At 40.4% G+C, this 27,798-nt stretch overlaps 1 protein-coding gene across 5 annotated transcripts; it reads right to left on the bottom strand.

The window, feature by feature from the left end:
• Nucleotides 1–272: 272 nt before the first annotated feature.
• Nucleotides 273–27,405, bottom strand: LOC133648913 (centrosome and spindle pole associated protein 1-like). Of its 5 annotated transcripts, none has more exons than XM_062045448.1 (29): nt 27,259–27,405; nt 22,869–22,987; nt 20,809–20,881; nt 20,569–20,672; nt 19,012–19,325; nt 18,832–18,932; nt 18,653–18,749; nt 17,284–17,341; nt 14,332–14,603; nt 13,998–14,110; nt 13,785–13,917; nt 12,344–12,484; nt 11,699–11,810; nt 10,907–10,945; nt 9,941–10,088; nt 9,703–9,846; nt 8,884–9,011; nt 8,457–8,606; nt 8,217–8,387; nt 7,945–8,049; nt 7,756–7,816; nt 7,182–7,314; nt 3,446–3,600; nt 3,268–3,399; nt 2,657–2,697; nt 2,490–2,550; nt 2,136–2,245; nt 1,040–1,175; nt 273–963 (listed from the first exon to the last, which is right to left on the bottom strand). In XM_062045448.1, exons 2-29 carry the CDS (start codon nt 22,974–22,976, stop codon nt 776–778), a joined length of 3,528 nt encoding a protein of 1,175 aa, XP_061901432.1. In that variant the 5' UTR covers nt 22,977–22,987; nt 27,259–27,405; the 3' UTR covers nt 273–775. The 5 variants fall into 5 exon arrangements, with proteins under 5 accessions (XP_061901432.1, XP_061901434.1, XP_061901435.1 ...); XM_062045450.1 differs by having other exon boundaries at nt 3,268–3,381; XM_062045451.1 differs by having other exon boundaries at nt 3,268–3,381; nt 3,464–3,600.
• Nucleotides 27,406–27,798: the final 393 nt, after the last annotated feature.

The raw sequence follows: 27,798 nt of genomic DNA, 5'->3' as shown, positions 1-27,798 counted from the left end.
GAAATACATTCTGCCTTTCAAGACAGACACTACTATGAAAGCCACTGGGATTGAATGGGGAAATGTTCTATGGTATGCCTATCAGTGACTGAGCAGGAAGAGGGTAGAGTAAAAAAGCTTCCTGTCAGTCGTCATTTTACAAGCTCTTCTTTATGCAAAACGGGAACCCCATGAGTCGCATGTTTTATGGGGTCGTGTGACGCGTTTAGGGTGGGGCGGCCCTGGGTACATAATTTGATCATCACTCAAATAATAAAGAAAGAACACATCAATCATAAAACAAATATTTATTTAACATCTCTCTAGTCAATAAACGATGATATAAATTATTAAATACAAAGCTGCCCATATAAAACTATGAATTCATTGAACATTGGCACTGAAGCTCTTGATAACATAGACCAGGGGTGCCAAAGTGAAAATGTGCCCACCAGAGATTTTTAAGTGTACAGCATCACCATGAATGAGTTTAGCCCTATACTTCCATATATATAAGGTAGTGGAGATGTTGAGAAGTAGGTAGTTTCTTTGCAGACATGTCATCAATGATTGTGTGATCTTAAAACAGGTCAGTACAATTATGTAAAATATTTGAGAGGCCACACTTTGGCGGGCTAAACGAAACAACCCAGCAACCCAAATTTGGCCCATTGGATCCAATTGGGTATCGGTGACATAGACAATAGCAAATAAAGTAGTAACATCAGTCACATTCATATGTCACATCTTCAACAGGAATCAAACGAAGAGTGAAGTCGGAAAACTTCTGCATCATTCAACGGACCGTCTCCTGCGTTGTTAATGGCTCCCTCCTCAATGGGCGCTCTAAACACTTAAGAGTTTCTGAAGTACCTGGTCGCATCCAGGGATCAGTTGAGAATGATTCTACTGAACTTTGACGATTGTGAGTGAGGGGGCAAAACGGGGGAGGTAAAGAGTCATCATCAGACAGATATACAGTTCCTGCAGAATGGGATAGAGAGATCATTTTAATCACATGAAGCTTTTATTGCACAGAAATTAATCAGTCAAGCTGTACCGGCTGTATTTCCACGACAAATGGGGTCTTTCAAATCGAATATCCTGTCCTGGTCCTTTTCTTCAATGCTGGACTCCGCTACTCTCTGCTTCCGGCTACTTATGTGGAAAGGGTTGTCATAGGAGGACTCTTCTTCCTGAACCATTCAGAAGACATTATACAAAAGTCCCATGTAAACTGATATGTAATGTGTAACTCACAAAGAAACATTTAGACTAATGACATTACCAAAGTACAGTTGTACTTCAGTTTTTGTAAATTTTAGTTTTTGACAAAAAAGTTGCCCCAGTTTTCGTATACCATCTCGGTTGTCATAGGACCAGACATTGCACAAACAATTTAAGATTATTTGCTCATGTATCATTTAATGGAATCGAGTGCCAAAACAAAGAATTTCATGCATCGATGACGCAATCTTTTAGAAGAATGGTTCGTGGTTCCTTTACAGTTGGGAAACGATGGACAGATCCGTCCAGGGAATCCTTTGATGATCTTTATTATGTGTGTGGGGTTTATTTGTTCATAGAACGCACATAGAACGATGAACAATCGTTGTCGAAACAAGTTCTATCAAGCACTGTGCTGCCTGAGCTGTCCATGCACTGTTCATGTGATAAGGTGTTCAAGAATACTGTGTTAAAAGTATTTTTTTATGGAATACTGCAGAATTTAGCTGCAAACTATGTGGCCAAAGAAAGTTTGATAAAGATGAGAAACACTACTAAGAAAGAACTAGTAGCAGAGTACAAAGGTGGCCTTAGTGTGGCCCCCCCCTCTCCGCTCATCACTTTGGTCTTTACTACAAAGAGTCTTCAATAAAAAGGTAAAAATGATGTCAAAAGTTCAATTATCCATTTTGTTTGTCTTTTATATGTATTATGACATTTTTTTCTGCATAAAACTAGTGTATTCATTTTCTATAAAATGTGTTAATATTTTTGGGCGTCTGGAATGGATTAATTTTATTTACATTATTTCTTATGGGAATAAATGCCCTGGTTTTGGTACAATTTGGTTTTTGTGAGACCTTTTGGATTACAATTGAAAACCCATGTAACACTATACTAATATGTAAGCATTTTGTACAACTGAGCACCTGTGGGTATGGGCACCGTCTGGTCAGCCTCCTCCTTTCCCGAGCTGAGGGTTGGTGTGTCATGTTAACATCTGGGGAGCTTGGTACTGGAAAATCTTCTCCCAAAGTGGCTGAACACACACAAATAATCAGCCACTCATTGACAATACTATCAATCAAACACTATACTACCACGATCAATGTGCACTATCCTTTAGGTTACAGACAATATTCAAATGACAAAATACTAGTTTAGGTTAATATTTGGGCTTTAATATGGAACAGGTGCAACAACAAAAAAGATTGCACATTGCGTAATGATAACGGTAAACACGTGTGACTTTAACATGATCAGTTCTATCACAGCACTCTTACCGAGGAAGGCACTCTCTGACTCCAGCAGAGATCCTCGTGGAAGTCGGCCCATTTCACTTCCCTTCAACACAGACAAGTCCTTTCACACGGCACTCTTCAGAGTTCTCAGTAAGGTAATTTGGGAAACTTTCTTGATAATAAAGCAACCAACATTTCTTTTAACTCACCAGATAGTGGTTTTGATCTGGAGGCGATATGTCCAAACAATCTGCAACACAAGATATTTGACTGCGTCGTAAAAAGTATCAATTGCTAATTCATTACTTTTACACACGGCACTGAAGCATTGGCTGACATCTTTTGCTTAGCAGACTATTGAGAGTTTCTTTGAGGAGGTACTTTTATGATAACAGGAAAAGCAGCATGTTTGTTAGTACATTTGTTCGTTTTTTGTCAGTCGTTTACTTTATTAGTCCGCGAGGGGAAATTCAGATTTTCAACACAAACCCATTCAAGAGCAAACACACATTACAGGGAGACAGAACAGGAACGCTGACGGGTCAGCCAACTTTCGGCGGCCCTTAGAAGGGTGGGCAAAAGGTAAACGCTGGGTGTAGGGCTGTGTTGGATGAGTAAAAAAAAGGTTCGGTCTGAGACTGGGCTCCTGGGGAGGAGGTCCAGACTGAGGCCAAGAAAAAAACCCCTCAAATAGCCATAAGCACACATAAACATGTTACATAAAATCCAGAAAACTTGCAACAGAGGGGAGGGAGTGGGGGCTACAAGACAGTACTAATATTAACATTTACTAAATAAATTGTTTAAGTGTTTTTTTTACCATCCTGGTGTGTTGACCTCTGACGCGGTTCCATGTCGTCCCACCTACTCCGACTGATTACGCCCCCTGTTTTCTCTCTTTGGACCTCAGTGGAGCTGAGCCTGGACTCACCATCTGAGTCACATACACAAACTAGTCACGTTACGTTATTTTAAACTTTTAGTAGAGTACAATTTACAGTTTAAGAGTTCATCACCGGAGTGATCGAGTTGAAGTAAGTCATGAATTTGCAGCAGAGTACTAGGTTGCAGTTTCCTGGAGTTGTGCCTTCGAACTGGAGCCTGGGGCCGCCGGCTGGCCATTTCAAACACATCCACTTGCTGGTGCGCTTGTCTGTGTAATTAAAGACAAGTTTAATTGTTTTTGTTAACAAATAGCAACAGTGGAACCCTTTTATGTCGACGACCCTCGAATTGGCTGACTGACATTGACGGTTGTCGACATAACCAAGATCGAAACTCAAACTAACCATTGCCGCACATTCACTTGTGATATTAGCATTTTTTTTAAATGGTAGTCCTCTATTAGGGTTTAATTTTCCCAGGTTTTTACACATTGTTTATTTGTATTCTCCCATCCAGCCTGCGGTTACGCTCATCCCGCGTAAGTTGGGCAAAGTGTGCTTAAGTCGTGATTGAAAGTGAAATCATTACTAATTAGGTGGACTTTGCCAAGAAGCCTTTTTTCGGCTCTGTGAAAATCATGAAACATGGAGTTTTCCTAACACTTGTAAACGTCACACTTCAAATTTGAAATGTTGTATTAATCAAGGATGAGTTATATGTTGTATGTGTGTTGCCATGGTGATGTAGTGCGTGTATGCTCGCTACAACAGCGTCACTTTCCTGGCTGGATGTGAGCAATATTTCGTAGAAGAAACTTTGTTTCACTTGTTATTAAAACCACCCTAATGTTATTAGTGATGTCAAGAGTTGTGTTTAGTAAAACTGTTTGTGAAGGTGTGATGCGTCAATATGACCTTACACAGCTGTTTGTAAGTGTGTGTTCTCTGTGCGTGTGCTTGCAATTGGGGAGTGTGCAGCCTAAGCAGAGAAACCCAGACCTCCCTCTCCAGCCACCTCGTCCAGCTCCTACCGGGGCATCCCGAGGCGTTCCCAGGCCAGCTGCAAGACAGTCTCTTCACCGTGTCCTGGGTCTTTCCAGTATCATCCTATCGGTCGGACGTGCCCTAAACACCTCCCCAGAGAGGCGTCCGGGGGACATCCTGACCAGATGCCTGAATCGCCTCATCTGGCTCCTCTTGATGTAGAGGAGCAGTGGCTTTACTCTGGAATTCCTCCCGAACGATGAAGCTTCACAGAACCAGAACCATGGACTGAAGAGGTTCTTATTCTCATCTGAGTTGCTTGACAGTCGGCTGCGAATCGATCCAGTGAGAGCTGAAGATCCTTGACATATGAAGCCAGAAGGACCACATCATCCGCAAAAAACAGAGATCTAATCTTGCAGCTACCAAACTGGATCCCCTAAATGCCCTGACAGAGCCTAAAAAGTCTGTCCATTAAAAGTTATGAACAGAATCTGTGACAAAAGGCAGCCCTGGCGGAGTCAAACCCTCACTGGAAACGGGTCCGACTTACTGCCAGCAATGCTGACCAAGCTGTGACACTGATCATACAGCGAGCGCACCGCCACAATCAGGCAGTCCATTACCCCATACTCTCTGAGCACTCCCCACATGACTTCCCGAGAGACACGGTTGAATGCCTTCTCCAAGTTTACAAATCACATGACAAACTCCCATGCACCCCAGAGGACCCTGCCAAGAGTATAGAGCTGGTCCACAGTTCCACAACCAGGAAGAAAACCACGATGCTCCTCCTGAATCCGAGGTTCGACTATCCGGCACAGACCCCAATGTCCATGCAATGCTGCAGAGTCTTGTCAACCAAGACACCCCCACAGCATCTGGGCCGATCTCATCCATCCCCTGGGCTCCAGATTCCCCAGGCACTGTTTCCTCATAGGAAGATGTGTGGGGGGGATAGAGGAGGTCTCTGAAGTATTCCCTCCACAACATCCCAAGTCGAGGTCAGCAGCACACCGTTCCCACTATACACGGTGGTGACAGTGCACTGCTTCCCTTTCCTGAGGCGGCGGATAGTGGCCCAGAATTGCTTCGAAGCCGCCTGGAAGTCGTTTAACACGGCTTCCCAGAACTCTCCCCCATGTCCAAGTTTTTGCCTCTGTGACCGCCAAATCCACACACCGCTTGCCTGTTGGTACAGGTTTGCTGCCTCTGGAGTAGATAGCCAGGAATCCTTTTTTCAGCTTGACGGCATCCCTCAACACTGGTGTGTATTTGTAATGTAGTAACAGGCACATTAATAATAATAATATTAATATTAATAAAATAATAATAACAACATTAATAAAATTATTATTATTAATAAAACAATTTTTTTTTACATAGTTTGCTCTTTTTAAGCATACCGCAACGTATTAATTTCACGGACACATCACAATGTTCGGGTTACAACATTACTCATGGCAGACTTCATGACACAACGACTACTTTGAGACAAATGATGAACCAGAACCTTACATTTTTGAGCCTGAATATACGCACAGGCACAAATACACACGCAAATGCACACTCCACACAGAAACATCCAAACGGAAGATCAAAGATGCACACAGGCTAAAGTTAGACCTTATTGTCGGTATTAATGTCAAAAGATTTATGGTAGTTTACACTGGCTTGAACAAGAAATGCATTAATTAGATTAAAATACCGTTTTCTTCAAGTTTCTCTCCTTAATGCTGCCAGGTGTTAGCTCGTTTAGGTGCGCAAACAGCTGACGCGCTTCTGACAGGCGATTTAGATGTACGTTTGTTTGTTTTTTTCAAAATAAAGCAATGAGGAACGTTTTATGATATTTGAGCTTTTTTTCAAACTTATTATAGCCAACGGTATGTAAATAATAGACAATATACGGTATGTCCTTTCATACAATATATCACTTAAAATTGTTTTCATGTTAAAAAAAAAAATATATATATATATATATATATATATATATATATTAGGGCTAGAACTAATCGATTAAAATCGATTATAAAAATAGTTGCCGATTAATTTAGTCATCGATTCGTTGGATCTATGCTATGCGCATGCGCAAAGGCTTTTAAAAAAATAAAAATAAAAAAAATAAAAATTATTTAAACCTTTATTTATAAACTGCAACATGTACAAACAGCTGAGAAACAATAATCAAAATAAGTATGATGCCAGTATGCTGTTTTTCTTCAATAAAATACTGGAAAGGATAGAAATGTAGTTTGTCTATTTTATCCGATTATTAATCGATTAATCGAAGTAATAATCGACAGATTAATCGATTACCAAATTAATCGTTAGTTGCAGCCCTAATATATATATGTATATGTATATATACATATATATATTAAAGGTGTGGCGGCAGTTATCCTGCCGTGGCATTGCGCCACAATCGTTAACATGTAGGGGAAACCCTGCAGTAATACTGCAACATAACGCACCCATTTCCCCCCCCCAAAATACTCCTACAGGTTTTACATTTTGGAGTGGGATTTGTTTAACACAGAAGGGTTGCTGACATAAGCGGGTTCCATTTTAACTCATGTCTCTAAATTAAAAAAACAATATGCTTCTATAAATAATAGGGCCTGGGCTAAGACTCCAAGTCAGGGTTGAGTCAGAAAAGGCATCTTGTGTAAAAACTAAGATAAGCATTAATGTAATTGCATGCTGTGGCAACCACTGAAAGGAAAACCCAAAAGTAAATCAGTGATTCCACAGTTTGTACAGTATTGTATGGTATCAACATTATATACTTAAAACACAGTAAAAAACAATTGTTTAGGTTATTTCAAATAAGTTTGTACATGTTCACAGCTGATCTAGTCAGTACCTTCGAGCAAAAAGGGAGTCCATTTCATCCCAATCTTCATATTGTAGATTGACTTCTGGCTCCATTCGTTTTAGCCTACGGTGAAGCTGCTGACGCAATGCTGACAATTTGCTGTACACCTCCCGTTGCTCAGCTGTAAACATACACCGTAAACACTGTTCAGTTCAGTCTGCTATGCATTGTCTTGTATGTCAATTCTTAGAAGCTGCAGAAGGTATTAAAATTAATTGCTTCCAACTCAAGTCAGACCACCACGTCTCAAAAAGGTAGAGAATGAGACAGGTGGCTCGATATGTAGATTTTGGAGCACTGCAGAAGAGACTGAGTAAAGGCACTAAACCCCTAAGTGCCTCCTGGCATGTCACTGAATGTGAATGTAAACAAACACCAAATGGAATTTCCCACTGAGGGGATACAATAAAGAGGATTGTTATGAATACTGTTCCAAACTTGTACCCTTGGGCAGCTGAAGATAACCATAACACAACTAAGGCAATTGATTGGAATATTTTCCCCCCAGAAAAATACAAGTTCATTGGAAGAACTTGATTGCTTTTTCTGAGTGCGCACACACCTGCAGATCGAAGTTCATTCCTACAAGCAGGTGGAGAATGGGGGATAGACACAGATTGTTCCTAAAAAGATTAAAAGCACAAGGGTTAAGGACACATTTCCAAACAGAAAGAGAAAAACTAAGAAATAAAATACAAGGTAGGAAACTGGTACAACACATGATCATTGCCTTGTGTGTTGTTAGACTCACAGAAAGCGGAGCAGTGGATTGTCGGCTCTCAATGGTGGGAGGCCTAGAGCTGCACTGCTGTTTCCTCTCCAAGGTGGACTTTGATGGGGGCAATTCCCTGTGAACCTAATTCCCCCCCAATAATTATATTCATATATTATATCATGTGCACACCTGCATAGAAGTAGTACAATCTTTTCAAAAGATCACAGCTTTAGTGATCAATACTAATGTTATTCCACTTAAAATTAGACACTCAATTCAAGCAGCAGTGGAGACTAGACAGTACGCACCATTTCTATTTGGGCTTCCCTCTCTTGTTCACACTGCTTCTCCTGTGCTGCTTTCTTCTTTTCGTCTGCCTTTTTACTTTCTGCTTCTTTCTTCTCCTCTGCCTTCTTACTTTCTATTTCCTTCCGTTTCTGTTCTGCCAGCAGATGTTGTTTCTCGACTCTGGCCTTAACCTGAGGCAGAATCCCTATTTCATTTGTTTGTTTTACTTTTATAAGAAAAACTTGTTTTTGGCCAATCACCTCCATCTCCTTTTGTTTCTTCTTCTCTTGTTCTTCTTCGTAGTCTCTCTGGATGCGAGCCATGTCCTCTGCCACCTTCTTATCTAACTTTTCTTCCTCCAGCCTGATCTGTTCCCTTTCCTCTGCCTGTTTACGCTGCTTCTCCTCTATCTGCAAACACATACAAGCTTTTAGGTCAACTGGACACTTTAATGAGCAATTTTGGGTGTACACTTTGAAAGCCTTCACCTGAATTTCTGTTTAAGCAGTTTCTATGGGATAGTCAAAATGCCTGCTACTACGTCCCACGACAACACCTTTAACCACTGGTACCACCTGACCAAGCATTAGCTTAAAGACAAAGACTTTTTACATTTGCCTTTATCTACAAGACTGGTCAATAAACTCTGTAATTTCAAGCTCTTGAGGCCAACACGGTTTGAGGTACCTGCAGTTTGAGTTCAGCTTTGTACTTCTCGTTGTCACGGAGCTGCTGCTGTGTGAACTGCTCCTGTGTGAGCTGGTTGTCAAACATATTGCCCACTACCAACTGGGGCGTTTGGACATGGGTGAAGCCTATAAAAAAAATAATAATTTAATAGGACTGAAATGTCTGCTCATAAAATTACAGTGTAAAACTTTATAGATGACAGAGATAGAGCATTCATTTAGGTTGTATGTGTGCAGCACAGTAACATGTAGTAATACTCTTGTTACCAATGTCAACAACTCTAGAGTCAGCGCTTTTTGTATGCTTTTGTGTGTATGTAAATTCTAGACATGATGAGCTGCCGACCTGTCCAGGGTGTACACTGCCTTCCGCCCGAATGCATATGGGATAGGCCCCAGCCCCAACATGTTATTAGTACAGATATTATTTGGTTATAGTTCATGTACAGTGTTTTCTAACCCACTCCTGTTACTTTCAATCCTGTTACTGAAATGAGTCATCTTTACCATAGAAATCTTGCACAAAAATATATCAACCTTAACTGAGATGGGCCAGTACACCTTTAGAGTAGTTTAATGTGTGTTATCAGATTTAGATTTAAGTTTATTTTTAGAGAGTTACAACAGGCAAATAGCAGCAATTTAGTGGTATGGCTCATTGAATGTTAGTGTAATTTCTTCATTTTAATGTATTCTCTTAAATGTTTACATATTTCAAACAAATTTAACTATATTCTTAACTTCTGTCACACAAATCGGTTTGACTGTAAGGCTGCAGTGTTTAAAGTAAAGTATATGATCAAAGTGTGTTACACACCAGGGAGCCGGTCACTAGTGTCAGTGCAACTGCTCTCTGGTACAGTACCAGAGACCCTGTTGTTGGCTGTCATCACAGCTGCTCTCCTTCGATCTGGGTGGCTCTTGGCCTCTTCATTCAGCTTGTGCATCTGGCTAAGGTCAGCTGGCCAGTAGTATCATAGTTGCATAAAAAGAGCATGTGGCAATCAAAGAAGGGTATTAAAACAAAATCTTGGGAGGATAACTGTGGGACACACCAATTAAATGTCCTGTACTGTCTCTGAGTGGGGCTCCGCCTCCACCTCGACCCCAAGGTTGATGTCTTCTCATGTCGTCCTTCAATTTTGCCTCGTAACGCTCCTGCTCCTCCCTCTCCACACGCTTTCGCTCCTGCTGCTCTTGAATCTGTAACACAACACTACTATAGTCACATGAAGATCGCTTTGTTCACCATACATTCATTTACTTGTTGCTCGTCGTTACAACTCCGTATAGTAGGTGGCAGTATGCATCGTTTCCCGCATCTTAACACACTTCATACGCACTCGGTCAGCCCAAGAATAAGACACAGCAGTAGGGATTTGTGTTACAACTTACATGTATATTTAACAAGTAATCTGTTTATTTGTGACGTTAAAAAAGGACAAAAAGAAACGACAGAAGACAGCTAATTTGTAGTTCCAAATTTATTTTTCTGTCTCTCGCAACATTATTCCTCTTTCCTACAGTGCTTATTACAATAAATGCCAATGCATCACAGACACTTGTGCAAAAAGGGCATGACATTATACCGGAGACGATGATGTGAAAATAAAAGCAACAACAGACCTTTGTAATGAGTACTTTTGGATTTACACTGAAAAATGGTCCAATTAAAAAATAAACGTTACAGACTAGTTGTCCCTTTAGTAGTATGCATAACATAAAAGTAACTAGAAAATATACTTCCAGCTTTTTATTGTTTTAATTCCTGAAAATGCAGTAATGTTGTGGCCAAATACTTTTGTCAATACACAGTTGAGTGTAACAATCTTGCAGGAAAAGTAGGCAAGGGGGAAACATTCTCAGATTTAATACGACAGCAACAATAAGCACTATTGGCAAGACAAGAAGAGGTGGAGGGACAGGAAGGGATTGGTGTGGCACGGGGGTATTCAATACAGTGGAGATCCAAGGATTGGAAAGGGTTCGCACTATTTGAGTCCCAAATTTTGCTATTTTACCTTGTTGAAAAGCCGGCTGTCCCCTTTCCTGGCATCGCCCTGCCAACATATCACAAACTAAGATGCAGTGAATGAATCCCACCCAACCTCTTGATTTTCAGGATAGTTTGTGCGTACTTCAGCATATATACAATCATTCCTGTGTATTGGCACTACAATAGAGGTCTGTCTGACCTGAATCGGATTGGGATGAAGAGGTGTTCATGAAATCAATTTACAAGTAGACAACTCAACAGTAATGCTTTGAATTGCTCAGAGACATTTTGATGACGTTCAGTCTGATGATATTCAATTATTTCCTTTAACAACAAGGCCGTTGTGTTTTAGAAAGAGCCCCTGTGTAATTGTCATGGTAATTTAGATTCTTTGACGTTATCATGGTCTTAGAATTTGCTCAAACTAAATTGTTGCGGCACCTTAACTTCTAATAAAATTAATCAAGGGAGACTTCACAAGAGTTGCATGATTTCTACGTGATTACATAAATTCCACCTAGGGTCTGGTAATTAAAAACTCTACCACTCATAGGTGGTAAATCGGTCGATAAGAGATAAAACAAAGTTGTATGCGGCCCTAAGTATTTCTGTCAATCTATAACCCTGCATAGGAGCTGTATACAACACTGACGGATTATTGATTTAGAGTGGAGTTTTGATTCAAACATCAGCCTTCTGTAGATGAATGCAAAATCTTATTTTAAATTTAATCCAGATGAAGTCAGGGTACATCCTGGATAAGCCGGGTCGATAATACATCATAGACTAAAAGAGACACAAGATGACTCCAACATACCTGTTTGTGTAGGCCCTCTAAGTAGTCCAAATTTGTTTTCTTGGTTGATCGGGAACTCTCTGGGGGAAAAAGCCCAGTAAGGGGGGCCGAAGTACCCGGCTCAGTCTTGGACCTGTCAGAAAAAGAAACACTGTACCACTACTAGGACCAATTTTTGCTTTTACTATTTTGTTTTATTGTGATAACAAATAAACTATTCAGTCCACTGAAACAATTTGAGTTATCTTGAGTTACGACCTATACGTTACTTAATCCCTTATCTGTGATTATGAATTTTATCAAATGTTTGTTGAAAGAGTAATAGGATCACAAAGTATAGTAATAACATACCTTTGCTTCTCATGCTATCTATGTTGAATAAAACAAAGAAGCTGTCATGTTGCACGTTAAAAGTCTAAATGTGGTTCGGACATTTTCTGCCAACCTCTTTTGGATCCACTGCATTTTAGTGAGCATTGTCTCAGCAGCACCATTGTATTTTTAAACTTAAGTGACACATATGATTTTGAGTTGCGCTGCTTCTTACTCGCTCCTCGTGATACAATAAAATACTTTATTGTTTGAATCAATTGTATGTCTCCAAATACTGAGGTAACGCTACAAATTACAATAGCACAATGTTGACAGAAGAAAAAGTATATTTACTGCTGTGGAGGCTGAGCAAGCCTGCTTCCACTGTGGGGCCTCATATCACCAAATTGACTGAGCACAGCGCCTCCTGGTGGTATGGTGGTATAAGGGGAAAGCCCAGCCTGGGCGGTTGTATTAACAGGCTTAGTATTGGACCTGTCAGGACAAGAAAAAGTACCACTGCTAAAAAAAAAGGCATTTTCTGCTTCTCCTATATTGTTTTATGCAATATTCAAAATTATCCAGTCTACTGAGCAATAATATAAATTATCTTGAGTTAGTGTTCTTATTCCGGTAATATTTAAAACTACAGCCGTCCCTCACTACATCACGCTTCAAATATTGTGGTCTCACTAAATTGCGGATTTATAGAAACTTTTTTTAAAAACCATAATGTGCATGTTTTGTTGTCTAAGTGTTAAATTAACTTGTATGTATTTATTTATTTTAGTTTCATATGTATCGCAGGGCAGTATTAGTCTTATTTTCTATTATCATGTTGTGGTGATTGATAAACATATTCACCAAGCGGGACTTTTGCTTCAACAAAACAACATGTGGCCAATCCTGGCAATATCTTCACCGCTGCATTCTCATGTTGACCAACTTTGACTTATCTTCAATTCCTGCCTCATCAATAACAAATCTCTACATTGGTGAGACTTTGACGTTAATAATGTCAAAAGACCAGACGGGCCAGACTCGAAGCGCCATATTTGCTAAGAAGTCTGCTCTTAACAATCAGCAGTCTGGGCAATGCGAAGTGGAGATGCGAAGTGGAGATGAACTCATTATCATCTTCGACATCAATATCACAGCTTTGACGTGATCGATGCGGAATGACAACGCAGGACACGCATTGCTAACAAGACGGAATGCCAACATCACAGCTAATGACGTGTAGCTGCGACTGTTTACCAAAGTTTACGCCCGTGGTTTCAGCACATGGTAGCTTAGTTATAACTTAAAGGAATTACCGAGGATGTTATAAGTATTTGATGCTTGGAGGATCCTCCGTGTTATTGGTGCATAATGTAATTGACAGTAGAACACTCAATGCTATGAATGTAATGACTATTTAGGTGTTATGTTAAAACACTTATTTATAAATATGTTAACCATTTGATTTTATTTACTAATAATAATCCTACGTCACATAAATTAGTTTACTGAAAACATGTCCAGTACTAATTAACCATGATACATGAGGGACGACTGTATCCAGTCTACAGCCCTTTGAGACACTTGTGATTTAGGGCTATATAAATAAACATTGATTGATTGATTTCAATTCTTATGAGTTACTACTATTCTTGTCACTTATCTGTGATTTTACTCTTGTCAAAAGTTTGTTTAAAGAGTAATAATTGGATTTCACCAAGTAGTAATTACCAAGATATCCCTTTGCTTCTTATGCTACCTAAGTAGAGTAAAACAAATAAGCAAGAATATTTACTGTGGTGGGAGCTCAGGAAGCCTGTTTCCACTATGGGGTCTCCCATCACCCAAATGACTGGGCACAGCTCCTCCTGGTGGTATGTTGTAGTAAACCATGGGAAGACCCATAGCAGGGTAAGGCAAATGACCATCTAGGCAGAGATGGAACATTAAAATAGTTAAATAACAAGCTTCAATGTGGATGAAGAGAACGAAAGAGATCAGAGCTTACAGTAGGCAATGTTTGGGTCAACCATGTTTCTATAGTAGTGATGAGGCTCGCCATAGTTGCCTCGGGAGGGGTCCATGACATTAAGAGGAGGGTGAGGAAGCACCCAGGGAATTCTGTAGAGTGAAACAGAATAATACAAATACAAAAATACTAATTATTTCTTGACTTTACTAAGCCATTAGATACACAGTGAAATGTCAGTCAAACTTAAAAGAAGTCACAGTCTTAGAACACGAGTTCTCCTAATTTCAACCCTTCTGATTGTTAAAATTATAACCAACGTTTAATACTAAAAGAGTTGATGGCAGATGATTTTTCAGTCACCAAAGTATACCTTGGAGTATCCATAGCTCTTTGGAAGAAGGTAGCAGGCTGGCTATTAGAAGACATTCCACCTTCCACCAGGTCCATGGTGGAGCTGCCCTCCATCACTGGAGACTGAAAAGCCAAACGGGGTTGATCGGGTGGAGGCGTCAGCCTGCCACCACTGCCAGTTTTGTCTTTATTAGATAAACATCTGGATGAAGATTCTCTCTCTCCCAACGCTGAAGGCTGCAGGAAGTTAAGGTCCCTTCTCTTGTTCAGTCCAAACTGCTCAACTTGGTGCTAATGTGTGGATGGACAGATAAACATCAAACTAAAGTGCTTCACACAATAATCAATGAATTAAAAAAATATAGGACAGACACTTTACAGAAATGTGTGGAAATATTATATTTTTCGATCAAATGCAGTGTACTCGCCCCCCATTATACCATTCATCCGATAGTTTTGCTCTATTGCGTTGCAAAATGACAGTTTACAAGTGAGGAAGACACCTACCAGCACAAAAATAGTCACTCGCATTAGCATTCAATTCAGTTGCACACCTGAAACTTTTTTCATTACAAGACTAATTGACTAACAGGGGCGACTCCTTCGTAACAACTGTTGTGCTGGCAGAGTACTCCCTTTATTGTATCATAACTAGTGTACAAGTCATTTTGCACTAGAATAGAGCAAAACCATCCACGTCTGGGCATGTCACTGCAATTCACTCTATGTCTGAACCAGGCCTCAATCGCTCGATAGCAGCTAGTCCAAAATGCTGCTCCTTGCCTTTTAACTGGCACAGACAAACATGAGCACATTACCCCCATTTTAGCATCCCTTCACTGGCTCCCAGTTCATTTTAGAATTCATTTGAAAATATTATTGTTAGTTTTTAAATTTCTTAACCGATTAGCGCCACAATATATGTCAGACCTTTTAAAAATGTACACCCCAACAAAGTCTCTAAGGTCAACTGATCAGTTTCTTATTGTCGTCCCAAAAATCAGTTTAAAATCCAGAGAGGATTGTGCATTTTCTGCTGTGGCTCTGAAACTTTGGAACATATGATATCCCTTTTGCTATACGGACGGCTCCCTTTTGAATTTTTTAAATGACATCTTAAAACATATTTTTACTCCTTGGCTTTTAAACCAGCATGAGGGTTGTGTGATTTTAGTCTATTAAAAAAAAAAGATTTTATATATTTACTCTCTTTACAATTAAATGTTTTAGACAAGTGACCTTCCTTACTTTTATCCTGCTTTTAAATATATGTTTTAACACCTGTGCAGCACTTTGTGTAACTTGTATTGTTTTTTGAAATGTGCGATATAAATAAAGTGGATTGAATTAGATTTTAGAGAATAAATAAAGTATATCCTGCACCATGCCCTCAGACTACAACTGTCTGGGGCTGAGGTTGTCCACCTCCACGTGGTGAGCCTAGGAAACCAGTGCAAACTAGGCCAACAACAACACAAAACCACTAATCAGAGGTACCATGGTGTCATCCGCTATGGTGTGGCAAACTTTCAGGCTTCAGTCTGATTTTTAAATATCTGTACCCCAGGCAGGCTTCAGCTCTACACCCTTTTAAGCCACTGTTTAAGGAATGAGAATAACAACGTAGCTTTTGTGTCCATGTAACCGCCATTTTATTGCGTGTGGTGGATGGATCTGTAGCTACACGCATTTTGGTACCTAAGACTTAAACTACTCAAGTCGAGTTCTGAAGCTTATTCTGAGCAATATTGCCGTGGCAATAGTCCTGATTCAACATTTTCAACAACTACAGCTGTCCAATCCAGGTCTGTATGCATTAACTGAGAAAGCCTGCTCAAATGAGAGGCAAAATGTCTAAGACAAAAAAGAAACAGTCCAGCTGCGATGGATTTAATGCCTTAAGAACTGTGCTGAGTTTAACATTTTTTTATACGTATTACATTGTTACTGTATTTACTATACTGTACATATACAGTGCATTTACATTTTTGTAAAGCTTTCTTTAGCTTAAATACTATTTGTAGGATTTGGTTTCCATCAATATGTTGCAGTTTTTTTGTCACCAACTTGGTTATTGTACGAGATAACGCTATGCATAACAAACAAGTTTCTCTGCATGTGTGTTAGAATCCCAGAAAGAAAGAATCCCACGCATTGGTGACTCAGCCTTATTGTATTATTAATGCATAGCGTAAGTCCCACTGTGTTCATAACACGTCTTTATTACTGCGCCAGTTCTCTAACCCTCCACCCGGAAGTCTATGATGAATCTGTCTATGATGAATATATGATATCATCACTGGTGGATTCTGTAGTTCTTAAGTTACACAGTTAATGCAGTACTACCACAAGTCTCTTTTTTTATGGCGTACGGCTACACAATAAGACACCATGGGGCCAAACAAAGATGCATATACAAGCACTTTGATATTCAAGAAAGAACTCATAAAGTACAAAAAAGTACGGTGGCTTCACTCTTCCTTCCTCCCTTTGCGCTCACTTGCCAACAGTCTTCAGTTAAAAGTGATGTTGGAAATACATAATTTATATGTATTTCACGTTGTTTTCTTCATGTATGCCACTATAATTAGTCTCTGTAAAATGTTTTATGTTAATATTTGTGTGTCTGAAACAGATTATTGGATATACATAATTTCTTAAGGAATAAATTGCTTAGGTTTTTATATGATTCGCTTTTTATCAGCGCTTTTGGAAAGGATGGAATCCGAACAAAAAACGGAGGTACCACACTGTATTATTAAAACATTTATTTATTTTTTTCATGTGTGTTAAGAGTTTGTAAAGGGGTTACGTATAAAGGCTATCATATTAAATAAAGGTTATCATAACTAAACACTATTCAAATTGAAAGTTTTCCTGAAATGCAAGCCCTACGATGGCACAGAGCACACTGTATTCACATGCTACTGCCTTGAAAACTAATTGCCAATGTTTTGCATCAAATTCTGACCTGATTCTCTGGATCGTTTGCCCTCGTTACAGCAACTCTTAGCTCCAATTTTTTCTCTCTGTAACAGAGTGAAAACATACAGTTTCAAAATAGTTATATAGTCACTTATCAATCTACATTTTCCATTTACTGATGAATTTCCAACCCATTAAGATTCTCAGACAAAAAGATGGTCTCTCCCAATAACAAAATCCCAAGTAATCCACTTGTTTATGCAGTGCAGTGTAGTAGTAAGTCCAATGACCAATACCGGTACATTGGAGAGACCACACAACCCTTACACCACTACATGGCAAAACATTGGAGGATAGTCCTCTCAACCAGAGAGTCATGGGTTAAATTGCATTTTCTTTTTTAAAAAGGACATTCTTTTTAGGACAACTATGTCTGAATCTTGGATGGGGAGTACTGTTGGTCTGAAAAAGGTGTAAAAGAGGCCATCTATGTCAGGGATATTCAAGTTCAGTTTTGAGGGCCACATTTGCCGAAAGCTACGGACTGGGGCCGGACTTCTCCCTTCACTATTAATCTTATTTTGTACATTCCGAAGAAGCAGCATTCTCTACAGTAGACAGTTGATTTTGTTCTATTTATTTTGTCAAAGTTACGTGAGCGGTCTGTGTTTTTAAGGACCTTCTGCAAAAAAAGCTAGTCAAAGATCATCTCGATGAGAGCACCATCGTGTTTTTAAGAATCTTTCAGAATTTTTTTTAACTGAACTCATGGGCCACTAGTTGAATAATCTAAATGATTCTAAGGAGAGGACCTAAAATGTAACCTTGAGGAACACTACAAGTATAACTGAAGAAGATGAACAAATTACTGCATCTGAAGTAAACAAGCTGCAGCAACACCTTAGTTAAATAAATCACTTTATTAAAAAAAGTGTTACTGCAAAAAAGGAGAGAACCTAAAGGAGTGCCTTTAGGAACGCCTCATTTATGTAAATCACAAGTGTGTTTACAGTGGTTCAAGATCCCCTATACAACAGGAGTACTTGTGTTTTTAAGAATTTGCTTCAAAAACATTTGTATTCCAAGTTTTGAATCTAACTCAGGGCCGGTGTGGTCCTGATTTGGGCCTGAGGCCGCCAATTGACAAGCCCTGATTTACGTCACAACTAGAGAAGCCTTCGCAGAAGAGGTGGTTTGCATCACCAGCTGTCACCTGCAAACAACCATGTCATCTTTCACCCAAAGATTGTTTCGTCACACGGGTGGAGTGACCTCTAACGAGTAAACGACTTTGAAAGTCTTTACAATGATTTGGGTAAATTCGTGAAGCAGCTGTATGTTACTGGGTTTCAGAATACATCTCACAACAATAAAAACCCCAAACATTCAATAAATAAAGATGAATAAAGGCTTGCCTCATCTTGTTTCTTTTCTGCTCGGCTATCTGTTCTTGCAGCTCCTGCCTGTAGCGGTCCTTCTTCTTCTGCACGGCTTCAGCTGTATCAATGGCTCCTAAACATTGTTTGTTTATAATTACTTACTGTGGATCCCAAGGTGTATAATTGTGTTGTGCGATTTGAAAAAAGCATATTACCGATTAGAAGGCCGGTAGCAAATTCAGCGTCATCAGTTTTCTTCAGGGCGTTTGATCTCCGGCCTTGTCTGGCAAAACCCGAAGGCATCTCTTCATTCTCCCTAGAAATAGCAACGAAAGAGCAAACCAAACCTTGCAAATGTCTAACATTTTAAAAGAAAATATATTCATTCCAGCTACCTTCTATCATTCCTTGTAGATTGGGTCTTCTCATAACTGGCATCCAAACCTTGTTGCCTCCTACTCCTGGAGCCTGTTAGCTTCACCTTAAAATGCCGATCCTCCTCTGATTCTAGGTCAATGGGCTCATAATGCTTGTCTTTGTGTCTGGGAGGTTCCAAGGATGGCTCTTCAGGAAAGGAGGGGATCGTGACCTCAGAAGGGGAAGGAGGCCTATAAGAGTCCCTTCTGGCTTCTGTCAAAGCGGCTGCATCCCTCCATGAAGGTGTTTGCTGTTTGAGAACATCGCTTGTCTTCTTTTCAAGCAGCTTTTGCTGGGATGTAGGAAGTAATGTATGACAGACTATCCTTTGGAAACATGGGTACACACTTGGAAACAACCACTGTAACATATTTACCCGTACATGTAGTTCTTTCTTGCCCGTATACAGTGGATCCCTATCTATTCACCATTCGCAGCCCCACATATACATGGATTTCTTATCAAGCTAATTATTTTTTTAGCAGCCTGTAGGAAACTCTCATGCCTTTTCTATCTAAATCAGGCAGTTTTTCCCAGAAAACACATTTCATTTCCTAGTTAAGTGGGCTATAATTTATAAATACATAATAACCAAGTCTAGAAATACACAATGAAAATACTTTAGTTCCCTGCTTCAGGGATTCAGTTTTGGACCCGCCAGCGAATGGCAAAAAATCTGCAAGCAATTGACCGCTATAAAAATGTTTATTTGATCACACTGCTTGCTTACCCTCCTGCCATTGTTTACTGAACACAATCCAGGTGTAATCTTGAATATGTCTTAATAGGGCTACACGACTAGAGTTGCACAAAATATATGATTTAAGTCAATATATAAATTGGGTCGATGATAGAGATGTTAATACCATCATTATATCTTGATTATGCATGTTGATGACGCATTCTAACTGTGTCCTGCAAATTTGACTGTGACAAGCCTTTTAATGTGATGTTAATAATTTATCATCACAATGTTCGAGTTTTGAAACTGTGATTTTAAAAAGGTATGCAGCAATAACTTTTGCATCATTGCTGGTAGAGTAAATACACTGTCAGTAAACGACCAGCTCCAAACTCCATAGAGAATATCCCCTCCACTGAGAGCTGTGTATGAGTGTGTGGTTATAATTGGACACGAGAGAGATGTCAGTGGATGCTATGATGACTTTAACATAAATATTAAGGGGAAATGGAATCTGCCAAGAATATCACAAATGTTGGAAATCATATTGGTTGATGCGCTTTGCAAGATTCTATCTCTCGTAAATGCTGTTATTTATTAATATTCCAATTGAAAATAAAAAATGTTCGCAGGCCGACTTAAGGGACACAGAGTAATGCAGGATTTAGGATAAGCGTACTTGTAATTTATCTGTCTATATGTGTGTGATACTGTATTAGTTACCACAATAGCTTACAAGAGGTGTTCATGTTTAACATCTACATAACAACAATGACACATAAAGTGTACTTCAGGGGGTTTAATAATATGACAGAATAATCTTTATTCTACGGCAAAATGTGAATTATGTCACCTGTGCCATGTAGCTTCTGTATTCCATACGACGCTCATGCTGAAGTCTCTTCTTCTTTTTATCGTACTCCACACCAAGGGGGAGACCCACACTGTAGATCTCTTCTGATAAAGCACATCAATCAGTATTTCAAGACATCTTTCCCCTTAACTACCACACCACAAAATACTAGAAATAATGACAATATAGGTACAGTACACCTGTAGGAATTTCATTAAGAGTGCATATGTGATCACAAACCTTTCTCTTGTATAGTCAACTTGGGGGGAATGTTCTCCTTGAGCGTGGACCGATAGCTTCTGTGAGGTTTTGCCTGTCAGATGACAATAAATATTCATTATCCAAATTTACATTAAAGCATATCCAATACGCATTATGTAGATTAAAATCATCATAGGTTCCCTTTAAACACCTGGAGCCTGATTTACTAAGATCCAAAAAGCATGTGCTAAACATCATGTGCAATCTATAAAATAACATGTAATATTGGTGGGCGTGTTGCGTGCGATTTACTATAATTGCACATGCTATTCATAAGTGGCACATTTATTTAAAGGAGGGTTTTTGCATGTACCACGCAGCTTATACCATGGAGACGTGGCGTTTTGCTATTGAACAAGCAGCAGACATGTAACACATTTTTATGGGCATTTTGGAAGCAGTTTAGCGAATCCACAATGAAACCCACATTTTTTGTGCACTGCTGATGCGCACATCGCAAAGGCTGAATTTACTACGCTCTAAATGCATACTTTAGGGATTATTTTTCACATAGAAGATATTCTATATATAGGCAGGTAAAGTTTGATATAACGCGGTTTTGACATGGACCCCAAATTTTCGCCCGTTTTTTCCCCCACGAGGGTCAACCGCGTTATTTTTCACCAAATTATCGACTATCAGCACTGAATCAACCCACTGGTAGATAGTGCTCGCCCCATTCTGTGACGTGGGAGCACAATCCACCATCCATGTCACGTCACGTGGGAGGCTATCCATCAAAAATCATCGTTATCGTCATCAGCACTCTGCGTTTGCCAGTAGTGACATAAAGCAGATGCGACAAATGTTTGTTTACTTTCAAGATGTTGTTCATGTTTGGCTTTGCCGGGCTTTTTTTTCTTTCGCCTGTCTACATCAAGAAGAAAACAGACATTTTTGTTGTTGTTTCTGAAGCGAATCATTGACGCGTGTCCCCTTTGAAAAAAATGCATCTGTACTATTGCGACGAGAAAGAATTATGTAGTCTCAACACTCCAACAAGTTAAAGTACCAATGATAGTCACACACACACTAGGTGTGGTGAAATTTGTCCTCTGCATTTGACCCATCCCCTTGATCACCCCCTGGGAGGTGAGGGGAGCAGTGGGCAGCAGCGGTCCCGCGCCCGGGAATCATTTTGGTGATTTAACCCCCAATTCCAACCCTTGATGCTGAGTGCCAAGCAGGGAGGTAATGGGTCCCATTTTTATAGTCTTTGGTATGACTCGGCCGGGGTTTGAACTCAGAACCTACCGATCTCAGGGCGGACACTCTAACCACTAGGCCACTGAGTAGGTGTAGCAAGTAGGAAGCACAACACAAATGGGAACTCATAAACTTAAACCACTGTGCATCGGTAGGTCTGCAAACCCCCACTCTTTTCACCACATAACGCTGGATCATTTTTTTGGATTATTTTAGAAAAAAAAGGTAAAACTTAAAAAGTTCAATATAACGCACACTCAAGAATAATGTGATCGAGATTTTATGTACCCCAGCGGCCGCGTTATATCGAACTTTGAGTGTATTCTAAATGAAAAATGAACGGCATTAAAAAACGGCAGCAGACACCTAAACGCTTCAATTGAATTTGTTTTAATCAGCCCCATAACTCACCCAGCATGCAGCAATAACATTATAAAAGGATGTTGCTGTATAGACGACATGTCTAATATTTTTACGTTTTGACAGATTATGCGAAAAGGGTGACACACACACACACACATTCTCTGTTCCCCGTCTGGCTGCAGCACCGATAATGCAGGTAACTGTGTCAGTTTGGACATACTTTTCAGAGGTGCTAAATAGTGCTCAAAACGGTGGGTGGTGAGCATTGACAAATCACATTGCATGTGCTCTATAGTATATTTGCATCTTCTAATCCCAGTACTGTGGGCGTCTCGCTAATTTTTATAGCGTTTGTGTTTAGAGCGTTGTAACGCCTTTAACCTTGTCGGCCACAATAGATGAGAGTTAGCTCAAATTCCGTGGTTTCAGAGGTGTACTGTGTTGCACAGTTTAGTCAGTAGCATACGCACCCTGATTTCCATGTAAGGAGCATCTTCCTCTAAACTTGCTCTATCTTGGGCCACTCTTGCCTTACGCTCCCTGATGAAGTTCTCCAGTTCATCGTCCAGTTCCATCATTTACTTGCCACCTGATCACACAAAAATAGCATAAAACATACATTCTTGAATAAGTAGAAAATAAACAAGAACTGCAAGGTGTGATTACTGTCCAACAAAGGTAACATCAAATATAAATTGCTCTATTACTAGTAAATGAATTGCTTAAATGAACCCATCAAGGAAGCCTGGCCGATATTGGAGAACATGTTATTTTGATTGACTATTGTCATGATTGTTTAACAAAATAAATATGCACAAAAGGAATATGACATTTCAAAAGAGTTCTGATTTGTTTCATTTGGGTACATATCCCGACCCCATATCTTGACCAAAATCACACATTTGTTTGCGGATGCCACTGGCATCAATACAGTCTGGTGGGAAAATTAACTCTTCGAAATGACTGCTAACCATCGCTAGCAAGTCGAGCCAGCCATCGCTAACCTTCCAACTTCAAAGCCTCTGTTTCACCAACAATATGTGTAGAAAAAGACCTCAGCGAAAGCAGAGGAGGACGAGGAGGAGAGTCAGAAATCAGTAGTCTCTGAGAAGTAACAATGATGTAAAACGACATGGGAGCCAAGATGAATGACATGGGAGCTACGCTGAACAGTATGAAATACTTCTTACAAAACACATTAAGGAAATGAGGAATGACTCTGGATTGATCCGTAAACAAATAAATGGGCTGTAAGGAAAGGTGGTTGGGCTAGAAGAGAACATGAATGTCTTGAAGATTCAAAATTATGAAATGATTACATTACATCACAAATGATTCATCAGATTCTGGATTTTGAACAGTCTGATTAAATGAAAAATATTAGGGGTGCATGATAATCATCAGACCATTAATTATCGGGCTGATATTAGGAATTATGACATCATACTAATAAATCTGACTATTTATTGGTTATATTATAACCTCAAAAAATTCTCCATTGAGGCAAGATATTACGCAGTGGGTGGTTTTTGCTTAACAAATCAAGCGCTCCTACCTCATAGGAGGTCCTAACTTCCCTTAAATTTACCAGACCTTACAGTATAAACAAACATGGCTTTGGCCGTGTGGGACTTGTTTACTCTTTCAAAAGTTTGCAAATGCCCTGCAAACAGTCAACAAAGAAATAAAAACCCCGGCTTTAAAACATCTTACCTCACTAGCTACCCCCGAAACACTGCCAGCATCCCTACCCCGAAAAACCCATGAAGACCCCTGTGCCGGCAAAGAAGCTTCCCAAAGCCAGCCACAAAGAGAAGCCGTTGGCCATTCCCATCACCACTATGTCCGAAAAGTGCTAAAAGCCGGCCAGAGACAATCCCAGGGCCAAAGAGATCTGCATTTTCCTCATGGAAATGAAATGATGGCGCTGGCAAACAGAGCTAGCCTTGGCATTACCCACGCCAGCAGGGCGACTCGCCCACTCAGGTCGGCATGGAGGGGGGAGAAGCGCAGCCGCTCTCCCCTTTATTTAAATTCCACAGCTAACGCCCTATGCATACGTCCAAGCAGGCTAAATTGTCAATCATGGACATGTCAGAAAAGCACCCAGACACACTGGATTCGTTCCCCCAGCAGCAAGATGCCAATGAGAGCATCCCAGGCTTAAAACAACACAGTCAAATAAGTGATGTACTTGACAGCTGCGATATCAGAGATCCCGCCCTCTATCATCGCAAAAACACTGGATCCGGCTAGCCAGTGGACCACTTGGAGCTATGGTTTGTGCTAGCAGAATCCGTAGGTCGGTCGGTCGGTATTGTCGACGAAACTTTGTTTTCAGCACAAACCTGTTCAAGATTAGACAAACAAACAGTGTACAGGGTTACAGAACAGGCACGCTGATTGGTCGCCACAAGGCGCCCCGTAAAAGATGGGAAAAAGGCCAACGCTGAGGAAGGATGAGTAAAAAAATACAATCTAGACTGGAGTGGGAAAAAACCTCCATAGCAAAGCACATATACATATTACAACATACATCTCGAAATATCTAGCAAGAGGGGAGGGAGTCGGGACTACGGTGGCAGGCTGCAGCTCTTCAGGCGCTGCCTGCCACCGTAGTCCCGACTCTGCGTCAAGGGCATTGGATGGGGGTGGGGTATGTGTGTGTGTGGCGTATATTTTTTGTGGTGCATGTGTGTGTGTAAGCCTGCTGCGTGTTTCTGTTCCGCGGCCTTGGTGTCGTGCAGTCGCTCATCAGTCCAAAGTCAACAACAGGTGTGTGTCCATGAGAGACAAGAAGGGAGTTTTTTGTGTCTTCGCCACACTCCTGCACACACTAACAGATGGAAATCAGTAACCTGACTCTCGCCAGACCCTTGTAGTTCGCTGAGCTACACACAAGGATCTGGGCTCGAAGGCATTGCAAACTCCTTCAAGATAGCAAAAAATAATGAACCAATCAGGATCGCCGGGCGGGATTTCATAGATGTGACGTAGCGCCGAAGCGACTGTTTGATTCAAACAACAATGGCGGCACGCAGCCATCGCTGCATCGTGTGCTGACATTGATTCTGCTGTTGCAACTGTTTTGTCGAATATTAATTATTTAAAAGATGAAGAGAGAACGGTTTTGAAGGCATTTATTGGTGGCAAGGATGTTTTGGCTCTTCTACCGACCGGGTTTGGATTTCCCAGCGTCACGGGTTGATTTTGATGTGAGTGGTTGAAGTAGCACGTCATTCAAGATAACGGACAAGTGGTTTATCCGATCACATACAATGATTTTTTTAACAAGGTCCCGCCTTCTGAAATACATCTCCTATTGAGAACTCCCAGATCCTTGTGTGGAGCTGAGAGAACTACAAGGATCTGGCGAGAGTCAGGTTAGGAAATCAGGGCATAAGAGTAAATCCATCCATCCATCCATCTTCTTCCGCTTATCCGAGGTCGGGTCACAGGGGCAGCAGCCTAAGCAGGGAAGCCCAGACTTCCCTCTCCCCAGCCACTTCGTCCAGCTCTTCCCGGGGGATCCTGCGGCGTTTCCAGGCCAGCCGGGAGACATGGTCTTCCCAACGTGTCCTGGGTCTTCCCCGTGGCCTCCTACCGGTTGGACGTGCCCTAAACACCTCCCTAGGGAGACGTTCAGGTGGCATCCTGACCAGATGCCCAAACCACCTCATCTGGCTCCTCTCAATGAGGAGGAGCAGCGGCTTTACTTTGAGCTCCTCCCGGATGGCAGAGCTTCTCACCCTATCTCTACGGGAGAGCCCCGTCACCCGGCGGAGGAAACTCATTTCGGCCGCTTGTACCCGTGATCTTGTCCTTTCGGTCATAACCCAAAGCTCATGACCATAGGTGAGGATGGGAACGTAGATCGACCGGTAAATTGAGAGCTTTGCCTTCCGGCTCAGCTCCTTCTTCACCACAACGAATCACTACTGATTTATGAATGTGATGTTAGCTCTACCTCAATAGTGATGTCATATTTTGGTTAGAACAAACCTAGTTTTCATATCCACCATTTATTGAGTCTTTCTTAGGCCAAGGAGAGTACAGAGTTCAGTCAAATATACATTTAAAAAATAATAAACACATTATCGGTTATTGGTACAGGTTCTGCAATATGCATCGAGCATCCCTAAAGAATGTGATTGTGACTGGGCTCCAGATTACACACAGGCGTTATGCCAGAGCAGAACAAGGTGCTGCTGCGGCTTCATTAGAGCGGCAGGTGGTCAACTTTCTGCAATCAAAGGTTGGTGGATGGTGACGTCATCAACATCAAAACATGCATTCCCATATCAGGCAGAAACAACACCAACAACACCATGCCAAAACAAACCAAGTGTGCTTGTTGAAGCAGAAAGTCAAGCCGCTAAAGTCTACAATCAGTAATAACTTGACAATAGCAAAGTAGATTATGCCAAATTCAACAATGTTACACAATATATTACATTAATTGACCATCACCAAAAACCTACAACTTCATCTATATTCAGGGCGTAATTATGAAGTGTGCAATTGAGTAAAAACAGCTGAATCGAGCGTTGCTAATAGTGTTACTGTCTCTTTAATTTCCGTTGTTAGGCAACCACAATGTCCCCATAAGTGTCAAATGACGCGAATGTGCTTTAGGAATAATATCTAAACTACACTTATGGTTGTGCTAATAATGACATATGGGTGATACCATAGAGTAGTTTACAGCATGTTTAGCTAGCTTGTTTTTGCTTGAAGAAAAGCGTCCAAACGAATACTAAAACAAAGGTAGCCACATAATTTGACATACAATAACACGTCCGGATGTCAACATATTTATCTGTAAAACATATGACTGATATTTTATTTAACATTACTTACAAGAAGAAAGTCTGCTCCCTCCCAAACGTATCAGTGGCGCCTCATCTGCTTATTTCCTTTGACTATAATGTTAACGGGGATGTTCCGGTGTAAAAATGTCAAAATAAAAGCCCACTCAAAGCCTAGCTACAAATTGATGCTACATTTTGTATAAATGTAGTACACCATTTGGACCACATGTCTGATGGTTAAAACATAAATAAAATTCTAGGCGTCCTACTATGCCACCTTGTTTCATTTAGAGGCAAAATGTTATCGCTATTATCCTGAAATAGTACCTTTGTCTCAATCAATCAATCAATCAATCAAACCTTGGCCTAGAAGGGTCAAACACTTTTTCTTCATCTATCTATCATATATATATATCCATCCATCCATTTTCTACCGCTTGTCCTTTTGGGGGTCGCGGGGGGTGCTGGAGCCTATCTCTCACACACACACACAAAAAAAACAAACAAAAAAAAATAAAATATATATATATATATATATTATATAATATAATACACACACACACACGTAATTATTAAGTTTATACTTGTT

The sequence above is a fragment of the Entelurus aequoreus genome, linkage group LG04 (genome assembly GCF_033978785.1).
Source record: "Entelurus aequoreus isolate RoL-2023_Sb linkage group LG04, RoL_Eaeq_v1.1, whole genome shotgun sequence".
Taxonomy (NCBI): domain Eukaryota; kingdom Metazoa; phylum Chordata; class Actinopteri; order Syngnathiformes; family Syngnathidae; genus Entelurus; species Entelurus aequoreus.
Note: the sequence above shows the minus strand (reverse complement) of the source record. Positions and strands in the feature narration are given on the sequence as shown.

Bases quoted from the DNA above. Each gene is read 5' to 3' on its own strand.
- LOC133648913 (XM_062045448.1), bottom strand. From the start codon at position 22,976: ATGATGGAACTGGACGATGAACTGGAGAACTTCATCAGGGAGCGTAAG. The intron at 14,604-17,283 runs GTCAGAATTTGA...TCCACACATTAG, and splicing joins CAAACGATCCAGAGAATCAG to CACCAAGTTGAGCAGTTTGG. The intron at 2,551-2,656 runs GTGAGTTAAAAG...TCTGTGTTGAAG, and splicing joins CAGATCAAAACCACTATCTG to GGAAGTGAAATGGGCCGACT.